Raw genomic sequence first — 26,600 nt, 5'->3', positions numbered from 1 at the left:
GTCGATGGGGATTTCAGCTTCACCAACTCATAGAAAAAAGACAATAAACATATAATTTTAAGCCTATCAGTTAATACCTGCTTTTTTTTGTTATATTTATTAGCAAAAGCTCATAAATATTCTGCCTGCCATAATAACTTTGAGCTCCTGGTAAAGGAATCAAATAGACTGAAAGCTTTACATATGTTTTTTCTAATTTGTTCAGTAGTGCTTTAGAAAAGTTCGTCCATTTTGTAGTTTTCGAATTGTGCTCTGTATAGCAGTTTAACCTCATTTACTTATTTGCTTGTTTGTTTCTTGTTAACTCATTGGCTGTCACTACAAGTAGAGAAGATTAACTTGTATGTTTGTTTTATCTCTTTGCTCCTTGTAGCCCAATACTGAAAAGAAGTCCTGATATTACAAAGACTCCACTGACTAAATCTGAACAATTGCTTAGAATAGATGATCATGATTTTACAATGAGACCAGGCTTTGGAGGTAGGTCATAATACTCATTTTGTGCGTTTCATTTTTTTATATGATTATCACAGAAAGAGAGAGAGAGAGAGACAAACAAACATATGGAGACAGAGCGAGGAGTCAGAGGCAAAATGGACAGAGGCAAAAGCTGATAGGCAGACAAAGAAAGTGCACATTTATTGAAAATTAAATATTATAGGAACTGCTTCTGCTTTACAACAATCATACGAGTAAAAAGATATGCATTTATCAAGTGTTTATTTTGTAAGCAATATGAAGACCTAATGCAGGAAGCACTAGTTATACGTTTCTCCATTATAATAGCATTGTATCATCATTTAAAAAACATGCATTATGAGTGACTGTGCTAACTATTTTGTAGTTAGGGAAAAAATTTCAGACACAGAGTGCAAGTTTGCAAAAATACTGAAAAATTAGTAAAATCGCATGGCTCATGTAATCACAGATACCTCTTTACTTTAGCTAGTTTCAAAGCATTCCTTGCCTCAGCTACAGTATGACTGTGAGCTTTTAAACTTGCAGAATAGTTTGTTGAAGTGATCTTATTTGTTATTTTCCTGTTGACATACATGGTCTTTTGTTACCACCCTCTGCTGCATATAATTAACACAGGCTCTAACTGCAGACCTTTGTTGGGTAATTCTTCCTTGTTTGCACATGTGAATGACATATTTGATGAAGACAGTCAGGTACATGTCCAGCAAATCATCTGTCACTGCTGACCTGTAGTAATATATCATTAAAATCACATTAAGTACAAAATTGGGTAAACTTTTCTGCAATAGCCATGTTACTTGCATGTGGATCTAACATGGTTTGGTATAATGCTGACCTAATAACACCTTAGATAATGGCTGAAATCTGCACTTTTAGGAAATAAAGTCACTTAAGAGCAGCATGGTGCTGCAGTCATTAGTGTTACACACTGTTTAGTTTCTTGATTAAACTCTAAAGTGATGTGCCTTCTCTGTGGACTATCTTTGTAGCCCTCGTGTTCTCAGGTGTTACCAGTAGGGTCTGTGGTTTCCTACTACACGCCAAATACACAATGACAGGTAGTTTGATGATGACAAAGTCCCCCTAGATGTGGGTGTCAGCACAGACATATGAGTTTATATACCTTGTAGTTCACTGATGTCCTGTTTGTGACTGGTTCCTTAATTCCATCCTTTGCTTACTAAGACAAGTTCTGCTTATACAACTTGATAAACTAGGTAGAGAAAGTTGAGGAAACATTGCTTGGATAACATGAGTGTAATATTCTTCATTGCTTATGTGATTGCCTTATATCTGATTTGATTTAATTCTGTTTAATTTTATATTTCATAGACACAGGGCAGCCTGCTCTATGCTAACAATTTAAAAGCTTATTGACACAGTGAGTAGCACTGCCACTTTACAACAAGAGGTTCTCCAGTGTGTGTTTGTCTTTAATACCTACTGTGTGGAGTCTGTATTCTTTCCTACATCCATGTGGGTTTTCTTCAGGTGCCAGTTTTCTCCTACTGCCAAAAAAGTGCAACAATTAAATTGACATACTCCAAATTGCATATGTGCACGTGCATGATTGTGTGTGTGTGCGTGTGTGTGTGTGTGTGTGTGTGTGTGTGTGTGTGTGTGTGTGTGTGTGTGTGTGTGTGTGTGCAAATGAGAGTCTGTTCTGCAATAGACTGGTCCCGTATCCACAATGAGTTTCAAATGCCATGCACTTACTCCTACCAGGCAGATTACAGCATCCCTGCCAGCCTGTAAAGGATGAAATGATTCATCAAAAAAAGATTAATGTAAAACACAAAAGTAGTTCAGTACAGAACACTACATACAGACTAAAACAGTAATGCAGTACTAAAATCAGACATGCATTAGTATGCTTGAACTATTTAAGATGCAGCTGTACCTATAACCAAAAACATACTAAGTATCACATATTAATCTTCACTAGAATAGCTGTATCAATCACTCCAAAGAGTTGCCATTATTTTTCAGTTTGTCTGGCCTGTCATTTCTTACTTTTTTAATGTCTATAGTAAGATTGCTTATTGTTTTCAATGTGTTCCTTTTCTTTAAAACATAAACATCTCCTACCTTGATGTTGTTGTGCATTTTGATGTTTTTTTCCCCTTGATTCCATATGATGAAAAATGTTGGAAGGTCACTAAGTGTCTCAGCTAGTACTTCAGCTGAAGTAATGTATTTTAATTGTGATCCCCATTAAACCCAACACATTTCTATAATAGGACATCAACTATCCATTAATAAACTAATCTACACTGCCAATGGTCAGCATGTCCAGTGCTTCCTTGGCATTATAAATGCTAACTCCCTTGTACAAATAGTTAATCATCATACTAAGGACCCCATTACCCCTGATCTTATCTTCACAAATCTGACCACTTCCTGCATTCCTCTAAATATATCATCTTTCCTTGTTAAATCAGTGGCCTTTTCCTTTAAAATGGATGATAAAACTACTCCCCCCCCCCCCCACACACACACAAATACCTCTGTATTTAGGGACTTTTCAAAAGCAAACTTTCTTCAGTTATTTGATGACCTAAATAAAATGTGCTTTAATTCTCCTCTAATGGGTCCCATTGTTACAACCATTGCCTGTGCCTCTGACTTCTAATCCCACTTAATAAATCAGACTGAAAAGGCAGTTCCTGTCTGCATCAAATATAAGAAGAAATTTAAAAACAAACATTAAAAACAAAATATGGTGGAATACATGTATAAATAAATTATCTGGAAAGAGAAATATATTACTTAATGCTTATAAAAAGTTTTAGTCTAGCTACCTTAAATCCATGATTAAGCAAACTAGTAAAGGGCTTAAGGTACCATATAAATAGTTCAAAGTTGAATAAGAACTCAAAATAGCCACTAAAACCAAAAATAACTACAAATAGTTTTTTAACTATGTCAGGGAGTTAAGAACAAACACTAGTCCACACTAATACTGCCCACTCTGATCCAGTGGAAATAACTAATATTCTAGCTGACAAATTTATTGCAGGTTTTACTTTACCCACAGTCAATAGCTATTCCACATATTCCACAGACCCAGACACTGTATTTACTAAAGAACAAGTCCTCTCATCCCTCTGAAAAGTAAGAACAACTTATCCATGGACCTTGATAGCATACTAGGTTACCTGATTTTCATTACCAAATACGGACTATTTTAATCCATATTTAGCCTCTTTAATCCAAGCCCAACCAAGGACCTTGATGACTATAGATACATTAGTTTGACTATCGTCATATGTAAAATTATGGATAGTATTATCTCAGATCTCATTAATCTAAGAGTGGAAATCTCTTAACCATAGATCCTGATCATTTCAGCATTGCCAAAGCAAGGTCCTGTTTCTTTAACCTTATGATTTTTTTCCAAAATAAGTGGACAATGGTTAGACATTACATACAGCATATTTGGGCATGGCCAAGGCCTTTGACACTATTCTCCATGCAATCATCATTGGTAGACGTGTAAATCAAATTATACATCCTTTACTAGAGAGGCTCACCCAGACTCTGCTACACTTTGCTGTGAAGGAAAGGTTAGTTTGCTTTTTATTTGTTCTATTTTGCATTACTTTATTGCCTTTTTATATTTTGAATACTGTGTTTTTTTTTCTTTACCTTGTGTTTTACTTGTATTCAGCTTTTAACTGCATATTAAAACTTCAAACATTTTTCTCCACCCTCCCACCCATTTACTGTTGTGTTCTTAAATACCACTATACTCTTCTAACAGATATGTTTCTTGTCTTAATTGCTTTATAGTTTTCTCTATTCAATAGTTCCATTATGGCAACTGATTTCTTCCCTTCCTTTCCCTTAATGCACTGTGTTTTTATGGTAAGACTGTATATTTTATTAATTTAGCTTCACAGTAATATATCCTCTTTCTAGTTGCCTACCTCTTATGTTAATTTGACCAAATATCTCATTTCCTCTCTGCTTTCACTGGCTTGTGTGAGTAAGCACAAAATTATCATTTTGTGAAATCACTCCCCTTCAACTATTTAAATGTATTGGCCATCCTAATGTATCCCATAGTACCAGAATACAAAAGCGACCACGCCCTTTCAATTTATCTTGCTGTTTTAAAAATAGTGACTCTCCACTAAAACTTAACTTTTTAGACAGGTAAAATGTAAGTTACCTACTTTCACATCTAACTTATCTAGTGCACACTGCAGTGTTTAGGAGAAACCATTTTTTTCATCTTACCTTTAAGCATCCTCTGTGACTAGCACTTGCTCTAATACCTGCTGGAAAGCACTAGGAAGCCTTAAACTGATACAAGCACTCAACTCTCCTTGTTAATAAGTAGAAATTAATCGTAGGCACTAAACAGCCTAGAATTGCAAAGTACCTTGCTAAGGCAAAGGAAAACAGCTCCTGTGCTTTACAAAAAAAGCACCAAACCAGGCATGTCCAAGGGTCAGCTTCAGGTGATTTCTCCTGTCCACCTGGTGAATCTGGGCATATTGGGGCAATGCAGCAATTGCCTCATGTATGCAGACATCCCTCTCCGCCTACCACCCAACACTAAAACCTGTGAGAGATGCACTTACATAGCCAAACTGGAAGCAAAGCTCTCTCCACCCAAGACTGTACTAGACAGTCAAGAGGAGAAGGTTAACACTCGCACTACACCTCAAGCAACACATAGCCCTTCTAAACCCACACCACCAAGACCCACACATAGCAACATTAAATCCACATATGCGGAGGCCCTTAACTGTAACCTGCCTAAGCAATAAGGACCTCCGAAGCTGAAACGCAAATAAACACCAATCACAATCAAAGTGTCACATAGCTCACGACACCAGTGTGCCACCCACCAACAGCCCCTAAGGCAAGACAACATACCTAACACTTTAGTCATAGGTGACTCTATAGTCAGGCACACTGATGTCCCACTCACCAGGCTGAACAAGGAGAAAATTACAGTCAGCTGCCTGTCGGGTGCCAGGATCCACCACATAACGCATGCACTCAAGTCACTCCACAGGAAGTACAAATATGACTCTGTCATTGTCCATGTTGGAGTGAATGACTTGAGACGTACCTCCCTGGACTGCATGAAAAGACACATGAAAGAGCACTTGGATCATGTAGTCCAGGCAGGTATGACCCTAGCCCTGAGCAGCATCCTGCCTTTGCCCAGAATGATACCACAATATAAGGACAAAATGATTGACTTCAACAATTGACTAAGTTCTGGTGTCATTCAAAGGGGATCCAGTATCTGTCTGCCTAGAACAACATGATTGACAGACCACGATGCTTTGCCAGAGATGGTCTGCACCTGTCACCCCTGGGATTCAGGTTACTGGCTAAGGCTCTTGCCACCCCAAAGTGCCTTTTTTCGGCAAAGTTCAAAGGACAAATCCACCACCGTAACAGGTACAAGCATGCAAATTCTGAAGGTAATGCTACTCAGTGCTAGAAGTCTAAATCTCAAAATGCACTCTCTCGGGGCACTCCTAAAAATGGAGAACATCGATATCTGTGCAGTAACTGAGACCTGGCTAAAGGCTCCAGGTTACAAATCTTACCACACTTTTCGGTCACCAAACCAGGATCGAAACAGTAAAGGTGGAGGAGTGCCCATATTCACCAAGGATATTCAAACCACCAGGCTAGTTGCCCAACACAATGCATCTGAAATTCTACAGGTGCAACTAACACTAGGTAAGACTGCAATCCAAACTGTAGCTTGCTACAGATCCCCACCATGCCCCATGATTCTCACTACATCTTTCTAAACATACTGGAAAATATTAAGATACAACCAAACACTCTAATACTGGGTGATTTCAACTACCCTGCCATTAACTGGGAAAACTACTCATGTACCAACACCTTTGCCCAATGGTTCTTGGAATTCATAAATTCCAATGCCCTGGATCAACTAATCCATAATCCCACCAGGGGCTCCAATATCCTAGACCTCATCATTACCAACATGGGAAATTGATGCTCCAAACCTATGATCACCCCCTCGTTGGTCAGGTCTGACCATAAGCTAATCACCCTTAACATCCACATCCCACTCCCACACCCCAGTAAGGAAACCTCCATAAAAAACTTCTCCAAAGCCAACTTCATGCTACTCAAGTCAGAAGTGACAAACTTTATGACACCCATGCAGACGGGAACTGAAAGTTTGACTTCTGAATCCTACACTAAGGCACTGTACAAGCACATCCTCTCATGCATGAATTGTGCCATCCCAAATAGAACCAAGGTGCTCTCCTCCAAAAAAAGGAAGACAATCTGGTGGTCCCCTGCCATAAACAAACTTTACAGCAAAAGGAAGAAACTGTTGCAGAAAAGAGGAAAATCTCAGGATGCAAAAAAACTCCCTTACCAGCCTCAGTAAGAAGCTGAGATCCCTCATAAAATCCTCCAAAGCTAGTTACGAAAATAAAATTGCCAAAGATTCCAAAGACAACCACACGGCATTCTATAACTATGTCAAGAATCTAAATGGCAATGCTCAGATCTCCTCTGAGCTACAACAGAATGGCATCAAATATACTGATCCCATGGATATTGCCAATATCCTGGCAGATCAATTCAGTGTCAACTTCACCCCCTCTCATCCCCTAAACAGCCCATCTCAATACAGGAAGATTGCCAACTTCTGGTAATAATGGCCACACACGTAAAAAACGCACTCTCCAAAGCTAAGAATACAGCATCCATGGGACCAGATGACATCCAGGGCTGTGTACTTCATGAACTACAAAATGAACTGGCACCTTACCTAAGTGTCATGTTTAATCATAGCCTCACCTCAGGCTTCATGCCCACTGAGTGGCACACAGCTACAGTTATCCCACTCCACAAGGGGGGATCCACCTTGGATCCCGGGAACTACCTCCCCATCAGTCTGACGAGCCTGATCTGCAAGGCCATGGAACGTATTATCATGGAATTTATAAGCAAAGACATTGGCAACCTTCAAACACTGGAGTCCACACAGTTTGGGTTCATGAAGGGCCGATCTTGTCTTCTGAACCTGATTGACTTCTTCGAATCAGTCTCCAGAGCGATGGACGAGGGTAAGGTAGCCCACACAGCCTATCTGGACCTTGCCGTGGCCTTTGACACCATCCCTCACTCTGGAATCATAGATAGACTTGCTAAGCTGGGCATTAATCCCTACGTCACTCGATGGGTTGCCAACTGGCTTACTGACAGAACCCACACTGTAAAAGTAGCCGACTCCAAATCCAGCTCCAGACAAGTGACAAGTGGAGTACCTCCCGGGTTCAGTCCTGGGACCGCTCTTGTTTGGCATCTTCTTCTCTGAAGTATAGGCCAACACTAAGGGACTCTGGTTAACAAAGTTCACAGATGACTGCAAACTGGGAGCCATTATTAAATCCCCAAATTATGTGAATACTCTACAAAAGGGCCTTACAGAAAAGGTGCTTGGTGCAAGAGCCATGGGCTCAAGCTCAATGCCAAGAAATGTATAGTTATCCCCTTTGGGAAAAAACATATACCCATGAATTACCACATAGGTGGCAGTACACTAAACACCGAAAGTGTGAAAAGAGACTTAGGGACACAGGTGGACAGTGGTCTCATCTTTGATAACCAGATTGCCACAACAGTCAGGAAATCCTTCTATGTGGCACACCTCATCACTAAGGGCTTTTCATCCGGAAAAAAGGAGATCATTGTCCCTCTGTACTCATCCCTCATTAGATCCATTATGGAATACAATGCCCCATTTGGTATGTACCTCTCAAGACATCTGCAACAACTGGAAAGGCCGCAGAAATACCTCACTAAAAAAATCACAGGCCTAAAGCAGATGCCCTATGCTGACCACCTTAAAAAACTCCAGCTATACTCTGTCGCATATCATCTACTCAGAGGCGATCTCTGCTTAACATACAAGGCCATGTCAAACCCAGAGCTGTTGGACATACTACACTTAAAGAAATCCCAATCCCTCAGAGCCACATGCTCCAGTGATCTAAACCTTGTCATCACAATAAACAAAATATGCTGGAGGATAGGTTCCTGACCCAGAGACTTCCCAGACTCTGGAACAGACTGCCCATACATGTCAAGCAGAGTGTCTCTTTGGCCCTCTTGAAAAGGAACCTTGATGATTGGATGGGAGAAAGGAAATTCACCCCAGGGATCACTTCAGTTGCCCTGCTAAACAGGGATCCAGGGAAGTAACTAGTGTGGGAAGAAATAGCCAGGGAATTGTTATAGCTAGGCTTGTATAGGCCCTAGGGCCGATAGCCTAGTACAAACATATGAACCTATGAACCTATATTGCATGGTGAATAACTAACTAGCTGCCTGACAGAACCCATTTGATTGGAGATGCAGGTGCCCTTTCTGAAAGCAAAACAGTTACCAGTGGTATTCTGCAGGTGTCAGTGTTGGGCCTTCTCCCATTTAACATCTATTTCTCAAATCGTCATACCATCACTTCTGACATATGATTATCTAAATTTGCAAATGACTGTAAATTGGTATTTTGTTTTGATCATCCACTTACTCACAATTGTTCCGTCATCAGTTAGACCATGTTAACAACTGGTAAGAGGAAAGTGGTCTCAAATTAAATGTGGAAAAATATGGTGTAGTTTATTTTGCTAATCAGAACACTTTCCTGTACCATATAGTTGACACATCCCTCATGTCAGATACATTTATAAGTTATCTAGGCACTCTTCTTGATAATTCCTTATCTTTTGACCATCATATCTCCACAGTAATTTGGAAGGCCTTCTATCTGGCTTAGCTAATTTCCAAAGTGTCTCTTCTAGCTCTAAAGAAATCTTAATTCTTCTTTGCTTATATATCAACAGCCCCATAACTGAATACAATGTCTCTTTTGTCATGTATTTATCTAAACATATCACTAAACTTGAGAGATTTCAGACATTCCTTCAACCCTCTTTGACCTGTTATTCTTTATAGAGCTCCTCAAGTACCCAGTTAAAGGAACTAAACCTTCAACAACAGATAAATAAGGCATGTTGGCATGACTGATTCATATCTCAATATATCCCACACCTGTGGAACAAAAGTCCACTACTTATCAATCTGAGTATCACCCTTGCAGCCTTTAAAGTGAACCTAGGTAATTAGATGGTCAATTACAATTCTAACCAGGAGTGTCTTGTATGGGCAATTGATTAGGTCTGTAATGGTCTTCAGACTGATTGCCTATACTTACCTATGAACCTAAGCATCCAATCAAGGCTGCTGTGTTTTTCAGATATTTTATTACTTGTACAGAGTGCGCTTATTTAGTTTAGGCTATGTATTTGTGCTGGATAATCTTTTTCTGGGCATTGTTAGTCCAGTCAATGTTTACATAACTAATACAAACAATTTCTGAGTTGGTGTTTTTCTTTCAGTCAACAGCTTAAGGTGCCTTGGTATCCTGTTCTGGCACTGTTACACCAGTCAGTGTTCAAGAGGCAAGTTCACGCCTTTTTGTGTTAAAGAAAAATGTAGTGAGGGGTCAATGTGTAAGGGTGGCAAGAATGAACTCTTGTTTGAGTGATTTGGAAAGTGAAATGAGTAAACTTAAAACAATATTTATGGAAAGGGGATACCCTGATTCATTGATCCAGGAATGTATTGTAGAGGTCATTGGTGGCTGATGAACAAAATGTATACCCCTGCTGGGAACTGGAGTGGAGAAGGCCATGGAGACATCCACAGGAGCTAGAGGGCATAATAACTGTTTTGAAAAGGCTTGCTTTGTGGCTTATCATGAATTGTCACAAAATATTAAGAATAAGAGAATAGTTGACATAATGGTTAAGGTCTTTGCCTCCCATGCACAAGGTTTGGTCCTGACCTCCGACCAATGCCTGTTTGGAGTTTGGCACATTATCCCTGTGTCTCTGTGGAGTTTCCTCCATGTCCAGAAAACATGCTGAGTGTTTCCATGTCAAACTCACCAATGAATGGAGCTGTGGGCAGCAGCACAGACTCTATATGGTGCCCTATAGGGGGAAGAATTGTACAGACCAACCACTTTGGGCATCTACTGTAGTGCGCAGTATCCTCAAGATAGGAGAACATGGATCACAGACTGTGCACTGTGGCAGGGCTAGCCATTCAACGGTGTAAAAATATGGCTCTAGGTGATTCAGTCATTTTGACTAATGTCACAAACATGGGCATGGGTAGTTACCACCTGGTGATAAGTGGTTGAGAACCCAGCCTACTCTGACCTATGTCAGGGGACCCTTGCTAACAGTGGGAGGGGTATATGTGCCCCTATTTGCCAGTGTGTGCCTGCCATAAAGCTCAGCAGCCCTGGGTCAATAAGCTACTGGCTGGCAGGGTCTAGTTGTCCAGCCTGGGTTACCTGGGATAGCTCTGTTGAGTGAAAGCTGGATGTAAGGGTAACCAACCTGCCATACATGAACTGAGAATTCCTACACTTAATGTAAGTTCACTGAGAGGACACAGCTTGGAAGTGGATGACATGATGACACAGAGAAGGCTGGACATCCTATGTATCCAAGAGATGAGATGGAAGGGCAGTGCAGCAAAGCCACTTGGCTTGGGATCCAGACTCTACTACTCATGGAGGGGATAGGATAGAAATGGTGTAGGAATTGTGGTGAGAGAGAGTCTTCAGAAGGCAGTGAGGGATATCAGCACAATTAATGATAGAGTCATGGCAATCAGACTCCAGTGTAATAATAGGGCAGTATTCATAGTCTCAGCCTATGACCCACAGCAGGGTTGTGATAGTGAGGAAAAGAGTGCATTCAGACAGCAGTTGCAGGACCTACTAGATAAAGCAGGACAACATAAATTGGTGTTGATAATGGTTGACTTAAATGCACATATTGGGACAGACAGAACAGGATACAAGGACTGCCTAGAGTCCACACAAGTGGGGCAACAGGAATAAAGAAGGAGAAGCAATTCTAGTCTATCTGGCAAATGGCTTGATAGTGGCCAACTCATAGTTCAGAAAGAGAGACAGTCACAAGATCACATACAAGAGTTGCCAACATGCAACTCAAGTAGACTTCCTCCTAGTAAGGAAAAGGCACTGGGGTAGAATACCTGATTGCAAAGTCATTCCCAGTGAAACAGTCAGTCCACAGCATAAACCACTGGGTGCCACAATCAGTTGCAAGCAGTGGTCAAAGAAGGTTCTAAGGTCATTAGAGAAAGTGCAACAGTTCAAGGAATTACTCAGGGCTCTAGCACCCCAAGAAGTTGCAGTTCAGCAAGAATGGCAGTGCCTAAAAGCAGCATGTGTTAGGACTACAGAAAAGATATTTGGCTGAGCCAGGTATGGAAATAAGGTACATAAGGAAAGCTGGTGGTGGAATGCAGAAGTCCAGGAAGTCATCAAAAGAAAGAAGGAGTGCAGGAAGAAGTGGGAGATAGAAAAGACTGACCAGGCTAGGAAGGACTACTGGTTGGCTAACAAACAAGCTAAGAAAGAAGTTGCAATAGCAAAGAATAGGGCATCGGAGGCAGTATACCAACTTCTGGAAAGTGACTCATTAGGTGGAACAAAGAAACTATGTCAGGTTGCAAGGCAAAGACAGAAAGATAAAGAAGATAGTCAGACACCCTTCATAAGGGATGCCAGCAACAACCTGCTCACCAGTCTATAAGACATCAAAGGCAGATGGAAGGAATATTTCCAGCAGCTTCTGAATGAAGAAAACTCCACAGAAGCAGCACTGCCTCAGAAACAGCCTAGTAAGAGAGAAAAAGAGAAGCCCACCCTAGAAGAAGTAAGAACAGCACTAAGGAAAATGAAGCCAGGGAAAGCAGCAGGCTCAGATGAGGTCACAGCAGATATGATAAAACTGCTTGGTGAGATAGGGGAGAAATGGCTCCTGAGGATACTAATAGCAGTGTGCAGAGAAAGATGTATCCAGGATGACTGGAGAATAAGCATACTCATGCCAGTGTACAAGAACAAAGGGGATTATCCACAACTGTGGGCAGTACAGAGGCCTCAAACTCCTATCATATTGCTTGAAAATTATAGAGCGGGTGGCTGATAAACGCATACATAGAGTAGTAAAATGTAAGATAGGAGATGAGCACTTTGGATACAGATCAGGATGCAGCACAATTGACCCGATGTTTGCAGTGAGACAGACACATGAAAAGAAGCTAGAGATGAAGAGAGAGTCCAAATGAGAATTTCTAGAGTTGGAGAAAGCATATACCAAGGTCCCAAGAAAGCTGATCTGGGAAATACTGTGGTGGTTTGAAGTCCCAGAAACATTGGTAGAATTAGTGCAGACTATGTACAAGGACCCAATGACTCAAGTACAAACAGTGTTCAGCCTCACAGAGGGGTTCCCTGTGGGAGTAACTGTACACCAGGGTTCAGCTCTGAGCCCACTGCTGTTCATACAGGTGATGGACTACGTTAGCAAATAGGTCAGAGGGGGAAGATCAACAAAGTTGCTGTCTGCAGATGATGTGGAATTATAGGCAGACTTTGAGCTAGAACTTCAGCAAAGGATAGAAAAATCGAATGCAAAACTGTAGGCACATGGGATGAAACTAAGCATATATAAGACAATGGTAATGGCAGCAAATTGGGGAAATCAGACAAAGCTGAAAATAGAGATAGAAGGGAAGATAGTGGAACAGGTAAACTGCTTCAAGTATCTGGGAGGGGTGGTTGAGGAGAAGGGAAGTCTGAATGAAGAGGTCAAAGCTAGAAACAGAGGGGCTGCAGCCAACTGGCATAGAGTGTTAGGTGTAGTCTATGACAGAAGAGTGTGAAAGAAGCTGAAAAGTAAAGTGTATAAGACAATAGTGTGACCAGTACTATTGTATGGTACAGAAACCTGGGCAGTAAAGGCAGAACAGTTGAAGAAGCTAGAGGTGATGGAAATAAAGTGCCTGAGAAGGGTGGTAGGGACAGACGAAGAAATGAGGACATAAGAGCAGAAGCCAAAGTAGCTCCAATTACAGAAAAGATCAAAGAGAACAGATTATGGTGGTTTGGGCACATGTGCAGAAAAGCAGAAGACAATCTGGTGAGGAAGACTTGGGACAGACAAGAAGAAGGTAAGAGGAAGTGAGGACTTCCAGCAAAGAGGTGGATGGATTGTGTGAAAGAAGGTCTGTGACAGTCAGGCATGAGTGTTGAAGAAGGTAGGAGTGTGGCACTGAATCAAGAGAATTGGCAACAGTTAACATGATACCCCAAACCCATGTAAAAAAAATGAGAAAAAGTGGGATGATGATGATGATGATGATGATGATGATGATGATAATGATGATGATGATGATGATGATGAATAAGAGGATATATAAGGGAAGATATGTATATATTTTGTAAGCATTCTGATGAAGTCCCCCAGGCAGGATGAAGGCATTAAAATCTTGATTTTTATATTTATGGATTAAACTTTGTATACTTGGTTATCTTGTCCTGTTGGTTATCACTTTCATTTATTGGTTATTCTTAGATATTTTATTAGTTCTTGTACAGAGTGCAATTATTTAGCTTAGCCTATGTGTTTGTACTGGATAATCTTTTCTGGACATTGTTAGTCCAGTCAATGTTTACTTAACCAATACAATTTCTGAGTTGGTGTTGTTTTTCAGTCAGCAGTTTAAGGTGCCTTGGTATCGTGTTCTGGCACTGTTACTCCAGTCAATGTTTATATCACCAGTATAAGTAATCTCTTCTTCTTCTCTTTCAGCTGTTCCCATTAGGGGTCACCACAGTGGATCATTTGTTTCCAGTTCTTCCTGCCCTTTGCATATTGCTCTGTCACACCAACCACCTGCATGTCCTCTCTCACCACATCCATAAACCTTATCTTAGGCTTTCCTCTTTTCCTCTTACCTGGCAGCTCCATCCTTAGCATCCTTTTCCCAATATACCCAGCATCCCTCCTCAGCATATGTCCAAACCAAAGCAATGTCATCTCTCTGACTTTGTCTCCAAACCGTCCAACCTGAGCTGACCCTCTAATATACTGATTCCTAATCCTGTCCATCCTTGTCACATCCAGTGCAAATCTTAACATCTTTAACTCTGCCACTTCCAGCTCTGACTCCTGCCTTTTTGTCAATGCCACCGTCTCCAACCCATACAACATAGCTGGTCTCACTACCCTCTTGTAGACCTTCCCTTTCACTCTTGCTGTACTCGTCTGTCACAAATCTGACACTGTTCTCCACCCATTCCACCCTGCCTGCACTCGCTTCTTCACCTCTCTTACACACTCACCATTACTCTGAACTGTTGATCCCAAGTACTTAAACTCATCCACCTTTGTCAACTCTACTCCCTGCATCCTCACCATTCCTCTATCCTCCATCTCATTCACACACACATATTCTGTCTTAGTCCTGCTGACCTTCATCCCTCTCCTCTCTAGAGCATATCTCCACCTCTCCAGGGTCTTCTCAACCTGGTCCCTAATCCCACTAATCATAGTCCATGGCCCTCCTATCTTATGTCATCTGTCAACCTGTCCATCACCATTGCAAATAAGAAAGGGCTCAGAGCTGATCCTTGATGTAATCCCACCTCCACCTTAAACGCATCTGTCACTCCCACTGCAGACTTCACCACTGTCACAAAACTCTCATACATATCCTGTACCACACTTACATACTTCTCTGCCACTCCTGACTTTCTCATACAATACCACAACTCCTCTCTAGGCACCCTATCATATGCTTCCTTCAAGTCCACAAAGACACAATGCAACTCCTTTTGATCTTCTCTATGTTTCTTCATCAACACTCTCAGAGTAAACATCGCATCTCTAGTGCTCTTTCCCAGCATGAACCAATACTGCTGATCACTAATCATCACCTCCCTTCTTAACCTAGCTTCCACTACTCTTTCCTATAACTTCAAGCTGTGACTGATCAGTTTTATCCTTCTGTAGTTACTACAGCTCTGCACATCACCCTTATTCTTAAAAATAGGTACCAAAACACTTTTTCTCCTCTCCTCAGGCATCCTCTGACTTTCCAAGATTTCATTAAACAATCTGGTTAAAAACTCCACTGCCATTTCTCCTAAGCACCTCCATGCTACCACTGGTATGTCATCTGGACCAACAGCTTTTCCATTTTTCATCCTCTTCATAGCTGTCTGTAGTTCCTCCTTGCTAATCTTTTTCATTTCCTGATTCACTACCCCCACATCATCCAACCTTCTCTCCCTCTCATTCTATTCATTCATCAGCCCCTCAAAGTACTCTTTCCATCTGCTCAACACAATTGCTTGTGAGTATGTTTCCCTCACTATCCTTTATCACCCTTACCTGCGCACATCTTTCCCAGCTTGGTCCCTCTGTCTAGCCAATCAGTACAGGTCCTTTTCTCCCTCTTTAGTGTCCAACCTTATATACAACTCTCCATATGCCTTATCCTTAGCCTTCGTCACCTCTCTCTTCGCCATACTCCTCATCTCCTTGTAGCCCTTTCTACTTACTTCATCTCTCTGACAACCCCACTTCTTTTTCACCAGCCTCTTCCTCTGTATACTCTCCTGTACTTCCTCATTCCACCACAAGGTCTCCTTGTCCTCCTTCCTCTGTCCAGATGTCACACCAAGAACCTTTCTAGCTGTCTCCCTTACCATCTCTGTTGTAGTTACCCAGCTATTCAGTACCTCTTCACTGCCCCCCCCCCCAGTGCCTGTTTTAACTCTTCCCTGAAATTCACCTCACACTCTCCCTTTTTCAACTTCCACCATTTGATCCTTGGCACTGCTCTCACACTTGTTCTCCTCTTCTTGATCACCAACGTCATCCTACAGACCACCATTCCATGCTTCCTAACTACACTTTCCCCTGTCACCACTTTACAGTCTCCAATCTCCTTCAGACTGGCCCTCCTGCATAGGATATAATCCACCTGTGTGCATCTTCCTCCAATCTTGTATGTCACCCTATCCTCCTCCCTCTTCTTAAAATACATACTCACCACAGCCATATCCATTCTTTTCACAAAATCCACTACCATCTGACCTTCTGCATTCCTCTCCTTAACAACATACCTGCCCATCACTTCCTCATCCTCTCTGTTCCCTTCACCAACATACCCATTGAAATCCAATCCAATCACCAGTCTTTCACCCTTGGGTACACTCACCACCACTTCATCCAACTCACTCCAAAAGGTTTCTTTCTCATCCATCGCACAACCAACTTGCGGAGCATATGCACTAACAACATTCATCATTACACCACCAATTTCCAGCTTCATAAACATCACTCTATCTGACATTCATTTCGCCTCGAAAACACTCTTGGCACTCTTCCTTCAGGATAACCCCTACCACATTTCTTCTCCCATTCACACCATGATAGAACAATTTGAACCCACCTCCTATACACCTGGCCTTACTCCGCTTCCATCTGGTCTCTTGCACACACAATATATCAACCTTCCTTCTCTCCATCAAATCAGCTAGCTCTCTCCCTATACCAGCCATACTGCCAAGTAATCTCTAAGTTGATGTTTTTCATTAACCAGTTTAAGGTGTCTTTTAGTATGCATGCTGTTTTTATTCAGAAGAAGAAAGATGTCCAGTATTTTGTAGTATTTATGTTTTCTTGCTGACACAGTTATTATTATGGCTTCCTTTTTTATGTCATAAGGACAGTGTTTATTGGAGACAGTGCCTTTGAGGTAGTTCATGATAAATATACCCACCCATCATGCTCTCGTGCTCCTCTATGGGATCTATCTTGCCGAAAGAAGGCATACCCTTGGGAGTTGAATTCCTTTTTTTTTTGGTTTTAGCAAAGGTTCTGTTATAACTAATATGTCTAGTGTGTAGAGATTTTTAAAAGCATGTACTTGTTCTAGTTTGTTTCAAAAGCTGTGCCTTTTTAGTTCTATGATTTTGATTTCTTTGCCGTTTACCCAGGTTTGTTCTTGTGTTGTGTTTAGCCTTAGGTTTTTCCAGTGTAATCTGAATTATTATGGGGGTAAGGGTTTAGGTGTAAATTATCTTAAGGTTAATATTGTAATGGAACAGCAGTTGCGTATAAACCACGTTGATGTATTTATTGGATAGCCACATTGTTACCTTCATGATTACAGTTTATTTGTTGGGTATTGATAGTTTATTAGAGTTTTTATAAAAAGAGAGGTTGCAGTTTTTTGACTGTAATAGTTTCTATAACGGATGTACATTTTGCACTTGATTGTTTTTTTCTTAATTATTTTTATTAAAAGTTTTTAACATCAAAACAAAAACATATAGCATTAGAATTATAAAAAAAATTACATGACTAAAAGAACAATAAATAAATATTACAAAACGGACAAAAACAACTATGTACAAATGTGTCTACTATACAACAAGAATTCTAAACAATCAAATACTGACATTATTTAATTATTAAATATTATTTGTCTAGCAGTTCTTTAAATTTCAACCAAGCATTGTAGGAAGAAATGACACTGGTTGTTCTTGTCTTGATTGTGGTAAGTTTGAGTTGGCATACGTCAATTGCAATGTTTGTGAATTCTTTCACAGTTGGAGTAGACTCATTCTTCCAATTTTTGGTAATAACTTTTCTTGCCATTGTTAAGATACTCCATAAAAATGGTATTTTATTCTTGTAACACATGTAGGAATTGGTACACTAAATAAAATTAGAGATTTAGTTAAAATAAATTTATCATTGAATACAGCCTGTAGAAGAAATGTTCTATTATCCCAAAATGGTTTGAACACTACACAGTAAAAAAAAACATGTTGCCACTCAGCTTTAACATTTAACTTACATCTCCAATATCCTATATCTTTGTGTACATTAATTCAGCTCTATGTGATGTAATGAAAATTCTGTGTATTAATTTCCAAAAGAATAATCTCCAATTTGATGGGGAAGTAGTTTGTTTTGATAATAGTAGCATTACTTTTTTTATAATCTTCACTTGGAGTTATTGTTAATAAGTCTGAAATAATTCCAATAATTTTCTCTATAATATTTTGTTGTACTTTCAACCGCTTTATGTATTTTAGATAGAAGTCCTTTCCCTATTATGTTCTGGTGCATCAAAATAGTTAAAAAATCAGTAAACTTAGGGACTGAGTTTCTCAGTTTCCATTGTATGTTCAGCTGATTATCTAAAATTTGGATGTCTAGCCATATTTCTTTGCTTAAATTAAACTTATTTAGAATATAATCTATAATTTGTAGTTTTATACTATCCATCAACTGATACCAATATATCAAACTTTTTTCTTTAAATGTAATCATTGTTGGTAGGTTGAATGTACTGATATTATTTTGAATATATGCTATAGGAAATAATAAAAAATTCATGCTTTATATTCTGGGTTCTTATAAATAATTTTTAAAGGTGACTAATATCAAGGAAATATAATAAGAATTAACTGATTTGTTTTTACTTTCTGAGAAATAGTCTTTTAATATCCAGTGAAAATTATTAGCATTTTATAATGGTGTGATTTTATCAAATGATTAGATTTTAACCAAATGTTTTCTTGACTCTCTTTCCATATGGAATTATAATTATTATTTAACCATGAAGTTATTGTCTTAATGATCGACAGTAAAGAATATATTTGTAAATCTAGTAAACCAATACCACCCAATGACCAGTTTCTAATGTGATGATTTAAAGCCAATCTAGTTTTGTTTGGAAACCAAAGAAATCTCAAGATCAAAAAATTAAACTCATTTATTCTGTTGTTAGGGGAAAGAAGAGATAAAGATTATATTATATATAGAAGGTTTGGAAGAATAATCATCTTAATAAAGGAAAGTCTGTCTGATGCTTTATAGAATTTAAACTATTATTGTAATTGAGTTATTATATTTTTAATATTATATATTAAAGTTATCCCTAAATAGGTATGTTTTTATCTTCTATGATGAATTTAGAGAATTTCCTGTCTAGTTTATAAGTATTACAATTTATAGGTAAAATTTTAGTTTTATTTTCATTAAAACTAAGTCCTGATTTCTTCTGGAAGGTTTCTATTGTATTAAATAAATACAGCAATAAAAAAGCATTACAATCATTCAGAAGCAATAGGATATCATCTACAAACAATTGTATTTTAGTGTTTAAATTATTGTTTATTTATATGCCTTTGGTATCTATATTTCATCATATATAGTTTGGGAATGGTTCCATAATTAAAGTAAAAAGCAATGATGACTGAGGATAACCCTGTTTAGTATCTTTGGAGTTCATAACTGACTCAGAAGTAAATGAGCCTATTTAGATGAAAGGAAATTAATTTTCATAGAGAAGTTTAATAAGCTGTAAGAAATTATTCGAAAAATTGCATTCCTCCAATACTGGTAATAGGTATGCCTAATTAACTGAGTCAAATGCATTATTAATATCTAAACTTACTAAAGTTAACTTATTTTTTGTGTTATTGGCATACTCTGTTATTGTTAATACTCCTTTAATATTATCATAGGAATTCCTGTTTATTATAAAACCAGTTTGGTCGTTATTTACTAGTATAAGAAGAAAATGCTTTATTCTATAAGCATAAATAGCCATGAATATTTTATAATCTATATTTAGTAGGCAGATTGGCCTATATGAAGAGCATTTTGTTGGATCCTTGTCGCCTTTTAAGATTGGAGATATAAGAGTATATTTCCACAATGTCTGAACCTTTGCCAGACCTTTAACTATTAAAATATGTCCAATAAAACACACTTAAAGCATCTTTAGGCATTAGTTTATATAGTTCAGGTATTATACCATCATTTCCAGGAGCTTTATTAGGTTTTAATTTATTAATTTGAGTTTTGAGCTCTGACATTGAAATGATCTTATCAAATAATTTTATCTGATCTTCTGATAATTTATTTTTAGTGTGATTTTTTATAAATGTTTTAATTACATCTTGTAAATCCATTGTTAGATTATATTGATTAATTTTATTACAGTGAGTTTTAAATACACCTAGAATATCTTCCATTTTGGTAATCTTTTTTTTACTATTAAGAGAATATAACTCTTTGATATGATTAGATTTAATGATTGTTAACTTATGCATGTACTTAGGATTTATAGAATAATTACTTATTTTAATCTTTTCTAGATTAATCACAATTTTGTGTTGTAAGATTTCTAAATGTGTACTATTTAATCTATTAATTTCTCCTGATAAGTTATCATTCCATTTTTGACTAATTTTAACTTATCAATTTTTCCTTGTAGATCTACCAATTCCTTGTGCCATTGCCTTTTCTTTAGAACATAACAACTCATAATTTTACCAAATAAATATGCTTTCAAAGAATCTTATATAAATATCTCTGAGGTATCATCTATATGATCAATTTCAATAAAGGTCCAAATTTCTTCATTAAGGAATTCCTTAAATTCTTTCACATTGGTTATATAGGCAAATATCTTTTTAATGGAAATATTGTTATTAAAATTTAGCATAACTTCAAACGTTACAGTATTATGGTCTGATAAAAGACAGGAGACTACTTTAACCTTACCTAGTCTAGTAGTTATATCATTCAAAACATATACTCTATATATTCTAAATTGTGTTCCATGTCTATGTGAGAAATGTGTAAAGAAAGTGAGTCTGACATTAAAATTCATTGATATCTTTAATATTAAAAAATCTATAAATTATATTAATGCTTTTACTGAAGCAGGTTTCCTCCATTTACTAATAGTATTAGGGTCATTATCATGTAATAAACAAAATATCCTGCAAGAATAATATTTCCTTTTGAAATTTGAATTTTCTCTTCCAACTGATGTTTAACAGCTGTTACTCCTGTTCCAGAGATCCAATAACATTAATAAATGTATATACAATTTCCTTTTAATTTCTAGAATCACCGAACAAAATATTCCCTTCTCATCATTATATGTGCTTAAGATTTTAAGTGTTGGTACATAATTCTTACATAATGTAGCCACCCCTCTTTTTATGTTTATATTGTATGTATATGTAAGAAAATAATCTGAGAATTGAATATCTTTAGGAATTTGTTTAAACTACCCCTCTTACAATCATTATTCAATTCATTAAATTTTATCAGATATGCAATTTAAATAAGTCATGTTATAAATAAAAAACAAAATACAAATAATGGGTCTATATTATAAGAATGAAAGTGCATATGTGTGACTACATAAAAGTCAACACAAAATGCACAAAAACTAAAAATAGGGAACGGCCACATAAGCAAATTTTTCCATAGGAAAAAAACTTATGCAGCTGTTAGCTAAAAAAATAATTTAACATCATAAACAGGTGGGGGGCTTCACCCCCGACACCCCCAACATGGGGGGCTCTGACCCCCCCCAAACACCCCCTAACTAAATATACCAACTCTGAGATTGCACTATAGGGAAAGAAAGGGCAACTCCGTGAAGTTGACCAACCATCTCCTTGCCCTATGACATATTCATCAAATCACTTAAATACAATTCAATGAACATGTGTCACTGTTTCTGTATTCGCATAGAAGCATTTTAATGCTTCTAATATAGACCAACAAATAATACCCTAAAAAATAATTGTAAATATGATATTGCCAATGAACCACTTCCATATGTCCTGAACTGCTTATTTATAAATATAGATCTAACAGCTTTTAAATTATTAACTGCATATACACTATTAATAGTAGTAGATACCAATAAAAAAGAAATATGTTGTAAAATAATAAACATAAATTTTTATTTTCCCTCTCTTCCCTCATGGAGTTTAATACTCTGGTTTAAATAGCAATCCTGCCCAAACACTCCCACCAATCAACAAGTATAAGTCAAACATCCCTCTACTACCATATGAAAAATGGAATAAATGAAAGGTTTTAATTATTGAAACAAATAATAAAAAAGGCAGGTTATATATTATATTTTAAATGTTAAGTCTACATTTACTAATTATAATAAATGTTGTTGTTGTGTCTTTCGGCTTATCCCGGTTAGGGGTCGCCACAGTGGAACTCCGGTCTGGTAGTGGAATTTTACATGCCGAGTTACCAGCCCTGACACACAACCTTCAATGAAGGCACACCCATTCATGCATGCCTCCATACAGAAGACGCTCTAGCTGAGAATCGAATGGGACGTCTTGCTGTGAGGCAACAACGCTACTGTAGCACCACTATGGCAGGCATATAAATGTAAACTATTAAAATATAACAAATAGTATAATCAGTTGATTCTGTTCTAACCTGAAGTATCTATCCAGTAATATAATTATCCAAATCATCTTTTTCAATTTAAAAAGAAAAAAATGGATGTGTATGAAAAAGTAACAATGCAAACGACATTATTGTTAACCCTTATCATGTGTTACTAGTATGAAACTATAGATTGTTAATGATGTAAAAAAGAATTGAAAAAATGAAATAGATTCCAGCTATAAGACTATGTACGCTACAATCTTGTGGTAAATATGTACTGTATTCCAGAATAACATCACCTAAAATTGTAAAAAGATAGCTTAACAATCAAACTTATCACTGAAACAGTTTATCTCCCATTAAATACAGTTACTCTATGACTATGGAAGTGAAGCCCTCAACTTCCTATATAAAAACATTAGAAGTACTTACTAATAATATGCTCTTAAGAACAGATGCCAGACAGGTTTGACGTATTAAATTCAATACTTAGAATTGCTTGTTCTTGTAATAAATGTGTATAATAAAATAGGAAACATTGTCATAGTAATGTCTCATTAGTTCAAAATTAGTTTATATTAATATTATGTTTGTACTCCTTTTTGAGTCTATCTTAATATCTAGTAATTATTAAAATAAAATGTCACAAAAGTCAAATTTTACCCATAGTAATACAATTTATATATGTTACATACAAATTAAAACTGCAGAATTAGCACAAACCAACAAAATTATCATTTCCATATATTATACTGGTTACAATTTGGTTTCATGTGCTGTTTATTCCAACCTATTACACAGAAAACACCCACCCCTTCACAAAGAATTATTCACTAAAAAAAGAGATTAGTATGAATATGAGCAGGGAAGAAATGTATTTGAAAACAAAAATAAAGCTAGCTTGAAACTTTATCTCTTTTAAGCTAAGGCTTAACTACCTTTATTACCAAACTTACTCTATTAGATTTATTTCAGGAATAAGCACTAAGACATACTTTAAGTGAAAATATCTCAGGAAACTCTCATAAATCAACATGACAATTTTTGCCATCAAATATCATCCTTTAAAATGCCATATATTATTGTTAAAACAAATCTGTACCTAATGTCCCCTCTTGCTGAAGAATTCTTAACTTTAAAATCATTCATGCAAATCTGGTAAGAAAGACCATATTCTATTAATTAAACTAGAACTTTGTTTAAGCCACCATCAAAAAGATTGAAACCAATTCACCAAAAGTATTTGGCTTTATATTACTTTAAATCCTACATTTTATATATCCACAAAGGAAAGTGAGTCATTCTAATAAAAGAAAACATGGTGCAAAAAAATTGAGTGTTGTAGCTATCCCTACCTTAATACTGAAAGCAGGATTCAAAATAATTCTACAAAGTCTTTTGTAGATAATAAAAATATATTAAAAGTTAACTAATAGTCATTTTTAGCTAATCATATAAGATTCCATGCATATATTTATATTACAGTAAGGAGGGATCCTTTAAATATATTCATTTTGTTTGTCCTTTGACCTCTCACACCAAATGTCATAATTGCATGCTTCCCCTTTAACTGATAATCTGTACTTCTCTCACTAGGCCATTTCTTTATAAAATGTAAAGCAGGTCGCATGACCTCAGTGATAACATAGCAGAGTCTACACCAAGCCACAACTGCTCAAAAAAGAAACTGGACAAAGAGCTATATCAATAAGTGCACAAACTTGTATAATTTAAAATCAACACAGCTGTTATTTGCAGCTCCTTTTAAGTCATCGGCATTCTGTGCTCTTCTCCCTCTCAGTCCACCACAAACAGAGGTAAATAAAAGAAAAACAGGGAGGCAAAAGGCACTTCACATAAAAAACACATCCACCCGAAATCTCCCCTCAATTCCAGAAAAACTCCCACAGATAAAATGGCATTCAGAAACATAGGACAATACATCTAACACATCTGATTCTCACATACAAAATGCATCATCAAAACCAAGCATCACAATCAACCATTACATACATTTTAAAAGCACAGAAATCAGCCAACTTCACAATACCCACATTCAACATCCCCAAACCTCAGTCAAGTCACCAGCAAGCAAAAAGCAACTCATATAGACCTCAGAACTCACCCTTGAACATCATTGCATCAAATACATCAAAATTTACATAAATCATTCTATCATTATCTATCGTGTATACATTGATGCGACATATTTATGAAAAAAGTAAACCTGGATGTATAGAAAGCAATGATAAAGTATCAGTATTAAAAACTTAACAACTATATGTTTAATAAACTAAAATATATATGTTAGGTATATAAAGCAGCATATTATCTAGATGTTAATGAATGTTTTTTGACCAATTGTGTTAAACATTAAGAAAAAGTGAGATTAATGCTTAGCTAACTTATAGAAGAGTGAATCTATGTTTCCTTCTATTCAAAATTAATGTTAAAAGAAATGGGTAAACTTTGTCATACAACACAGAAAATGCTGACATATTGATGTTGAACAATATTATAACATATTAAATTAAAAGTTTAGTTTCTTTTTCTTCTCGTTAAGTTTCCATCCATTTCTTTCAACTTGTCTCTTTAAGGAATCATTGTTCCAGTCCATTTCCTCAATTTCCTCTAGTATTTATTTTGTTTTAAGGAATGACACAGCAGAGTCTAGGTCTACAAAAGATGTGATTTCATCAGGAAGAAATATTTTAAGTCTAGCAGGAAATAACAGGTGAACTTTATTCTGTCTTTTCTTGAGTTTTTTTATCAATGGTAAAAAAACTGTTTCTTTTAGTCAACACAGCAGAAGAGTAGTCATTGTCAAATCTTATTATGCTGTCTTCTGTCTTGATAGGAGATTTGGACCAAGCTGTTTACAATAGTAGATCTCAGTGGAGGATTATTTTTTGATGAAGAAGCAACCAGAGATCTATGTTCTCTTTCAGTACCATACAACATACCTTCAGGTAAATTCAAAGTCTTAGGTAGCCACGATGTATAAAAGTTTACTATGTTTTCTCCTTCTATTTTTCAGACAAACCAAAAATATGAATGTTAATTCTTCTAGATCTATTTTCCACATCATCAGTTTTATTTAATAATAAGGTATTTTGCCTCAGTAAAAAAATATTTTTATCTTACAATATCCTTCTTTCCATGTCATTTAGGATATCTTCTATTCTGAATATCTAGGATTTCTGCTATTCTTTTTTTTTAAAACAAGTTTATTGTTTTTAACATACAAAATAAATATTATAACAATTTTATACAAGTAATTAAAATAGAAATGGTTATAACATTCAATAAAATAACCAAAGTATTTACAAAGACATCCACTACAATCAAATCAATTAATTAAACTAAAATACCATGCTATTGAAGTTAAGATTTTTTTAACAAATTTTGTAAAGTATCCCATATAATATAATAAGATGTTTTTCTAGTAGTTCTTGATTTTATTGTCATCAATTCCATATGGCACACTACAGTCATAACATTTTTAAATTCATTAAATGAAGAAGGTGTATCTGAAATCCAATTTCTGGTTATTATTTTTCTAGCCACTGCTAGAATAGACCATAACAAGGGAAGCTTAACTTTTTTAACACTTTGAGGTACAGGAGTGTTGAATAATATAAGAGATTTAGAAATAATAAAATTATCTGTAAAAAGAGCCTGCAAAAAATCATTAATTGACTTCCAATATTCTTTCAATTTTATACAGTCATAAAACATATGTGCCCAATCAGCATTAATTTCTACATTACACCTTTTACATAGATTGTCTTTATTATTTATTTTATTCATCATCAAAGGTGTATAAAAGGATCTATGTAAAAATTTCCAAGTAAAAAGTCTCCAGATAATGGAAGAAGTAGTTTTATAGGCAGATTCCAATATATATTGTTTATCTTGTTGATTTGGTAATTCACCATTAATGGAAGTGAA

The 26,600-nt window shown here is 36.8% G+C and overlaps 1 protein-coding gene across 1 annotated transcript in view; it reads left to right on the top strand.

Moving 5' to 3' along the window:
- Positions 1-446: 446 nt before the first annotated feature.
- The window catches only part of LOC122801746 (gamma-aminobutyric acid receptor subunit rho-1), a 384,251-nt gene continuing 358,097 nt past the window's right edge, over positions 447-26,600 (top strand). Inside the window, exon 1 of the mRNA XM_044071303.1 lies at positions 447-480. Within this exon, the coding sequence (XP_043927238.1) occupies positions 462-480 (19 nt within the window). The 5' untranslated portion in view covers positions 447-461. The remainder of the gene's footprint in view (positions 481-26,600) is intronic.

Source organism: Protopterus annectens, chromosome 1.part0, assembly GCF_019279795.1.
Source record: "Protopterus annectens isolate FY-2018-M chromosome 1.part0, PAN1.0, whole genome shotgun sequence".
Taxonomy (NCBI): Eukaryota; Metazoa; Chordata; order Ceratodontiformes; family Protopteridae; genus Protopterus; species Protopterus annectens.
This window is presented reverse-complemented; position numbering and strand designations above follow the sequence as displayed.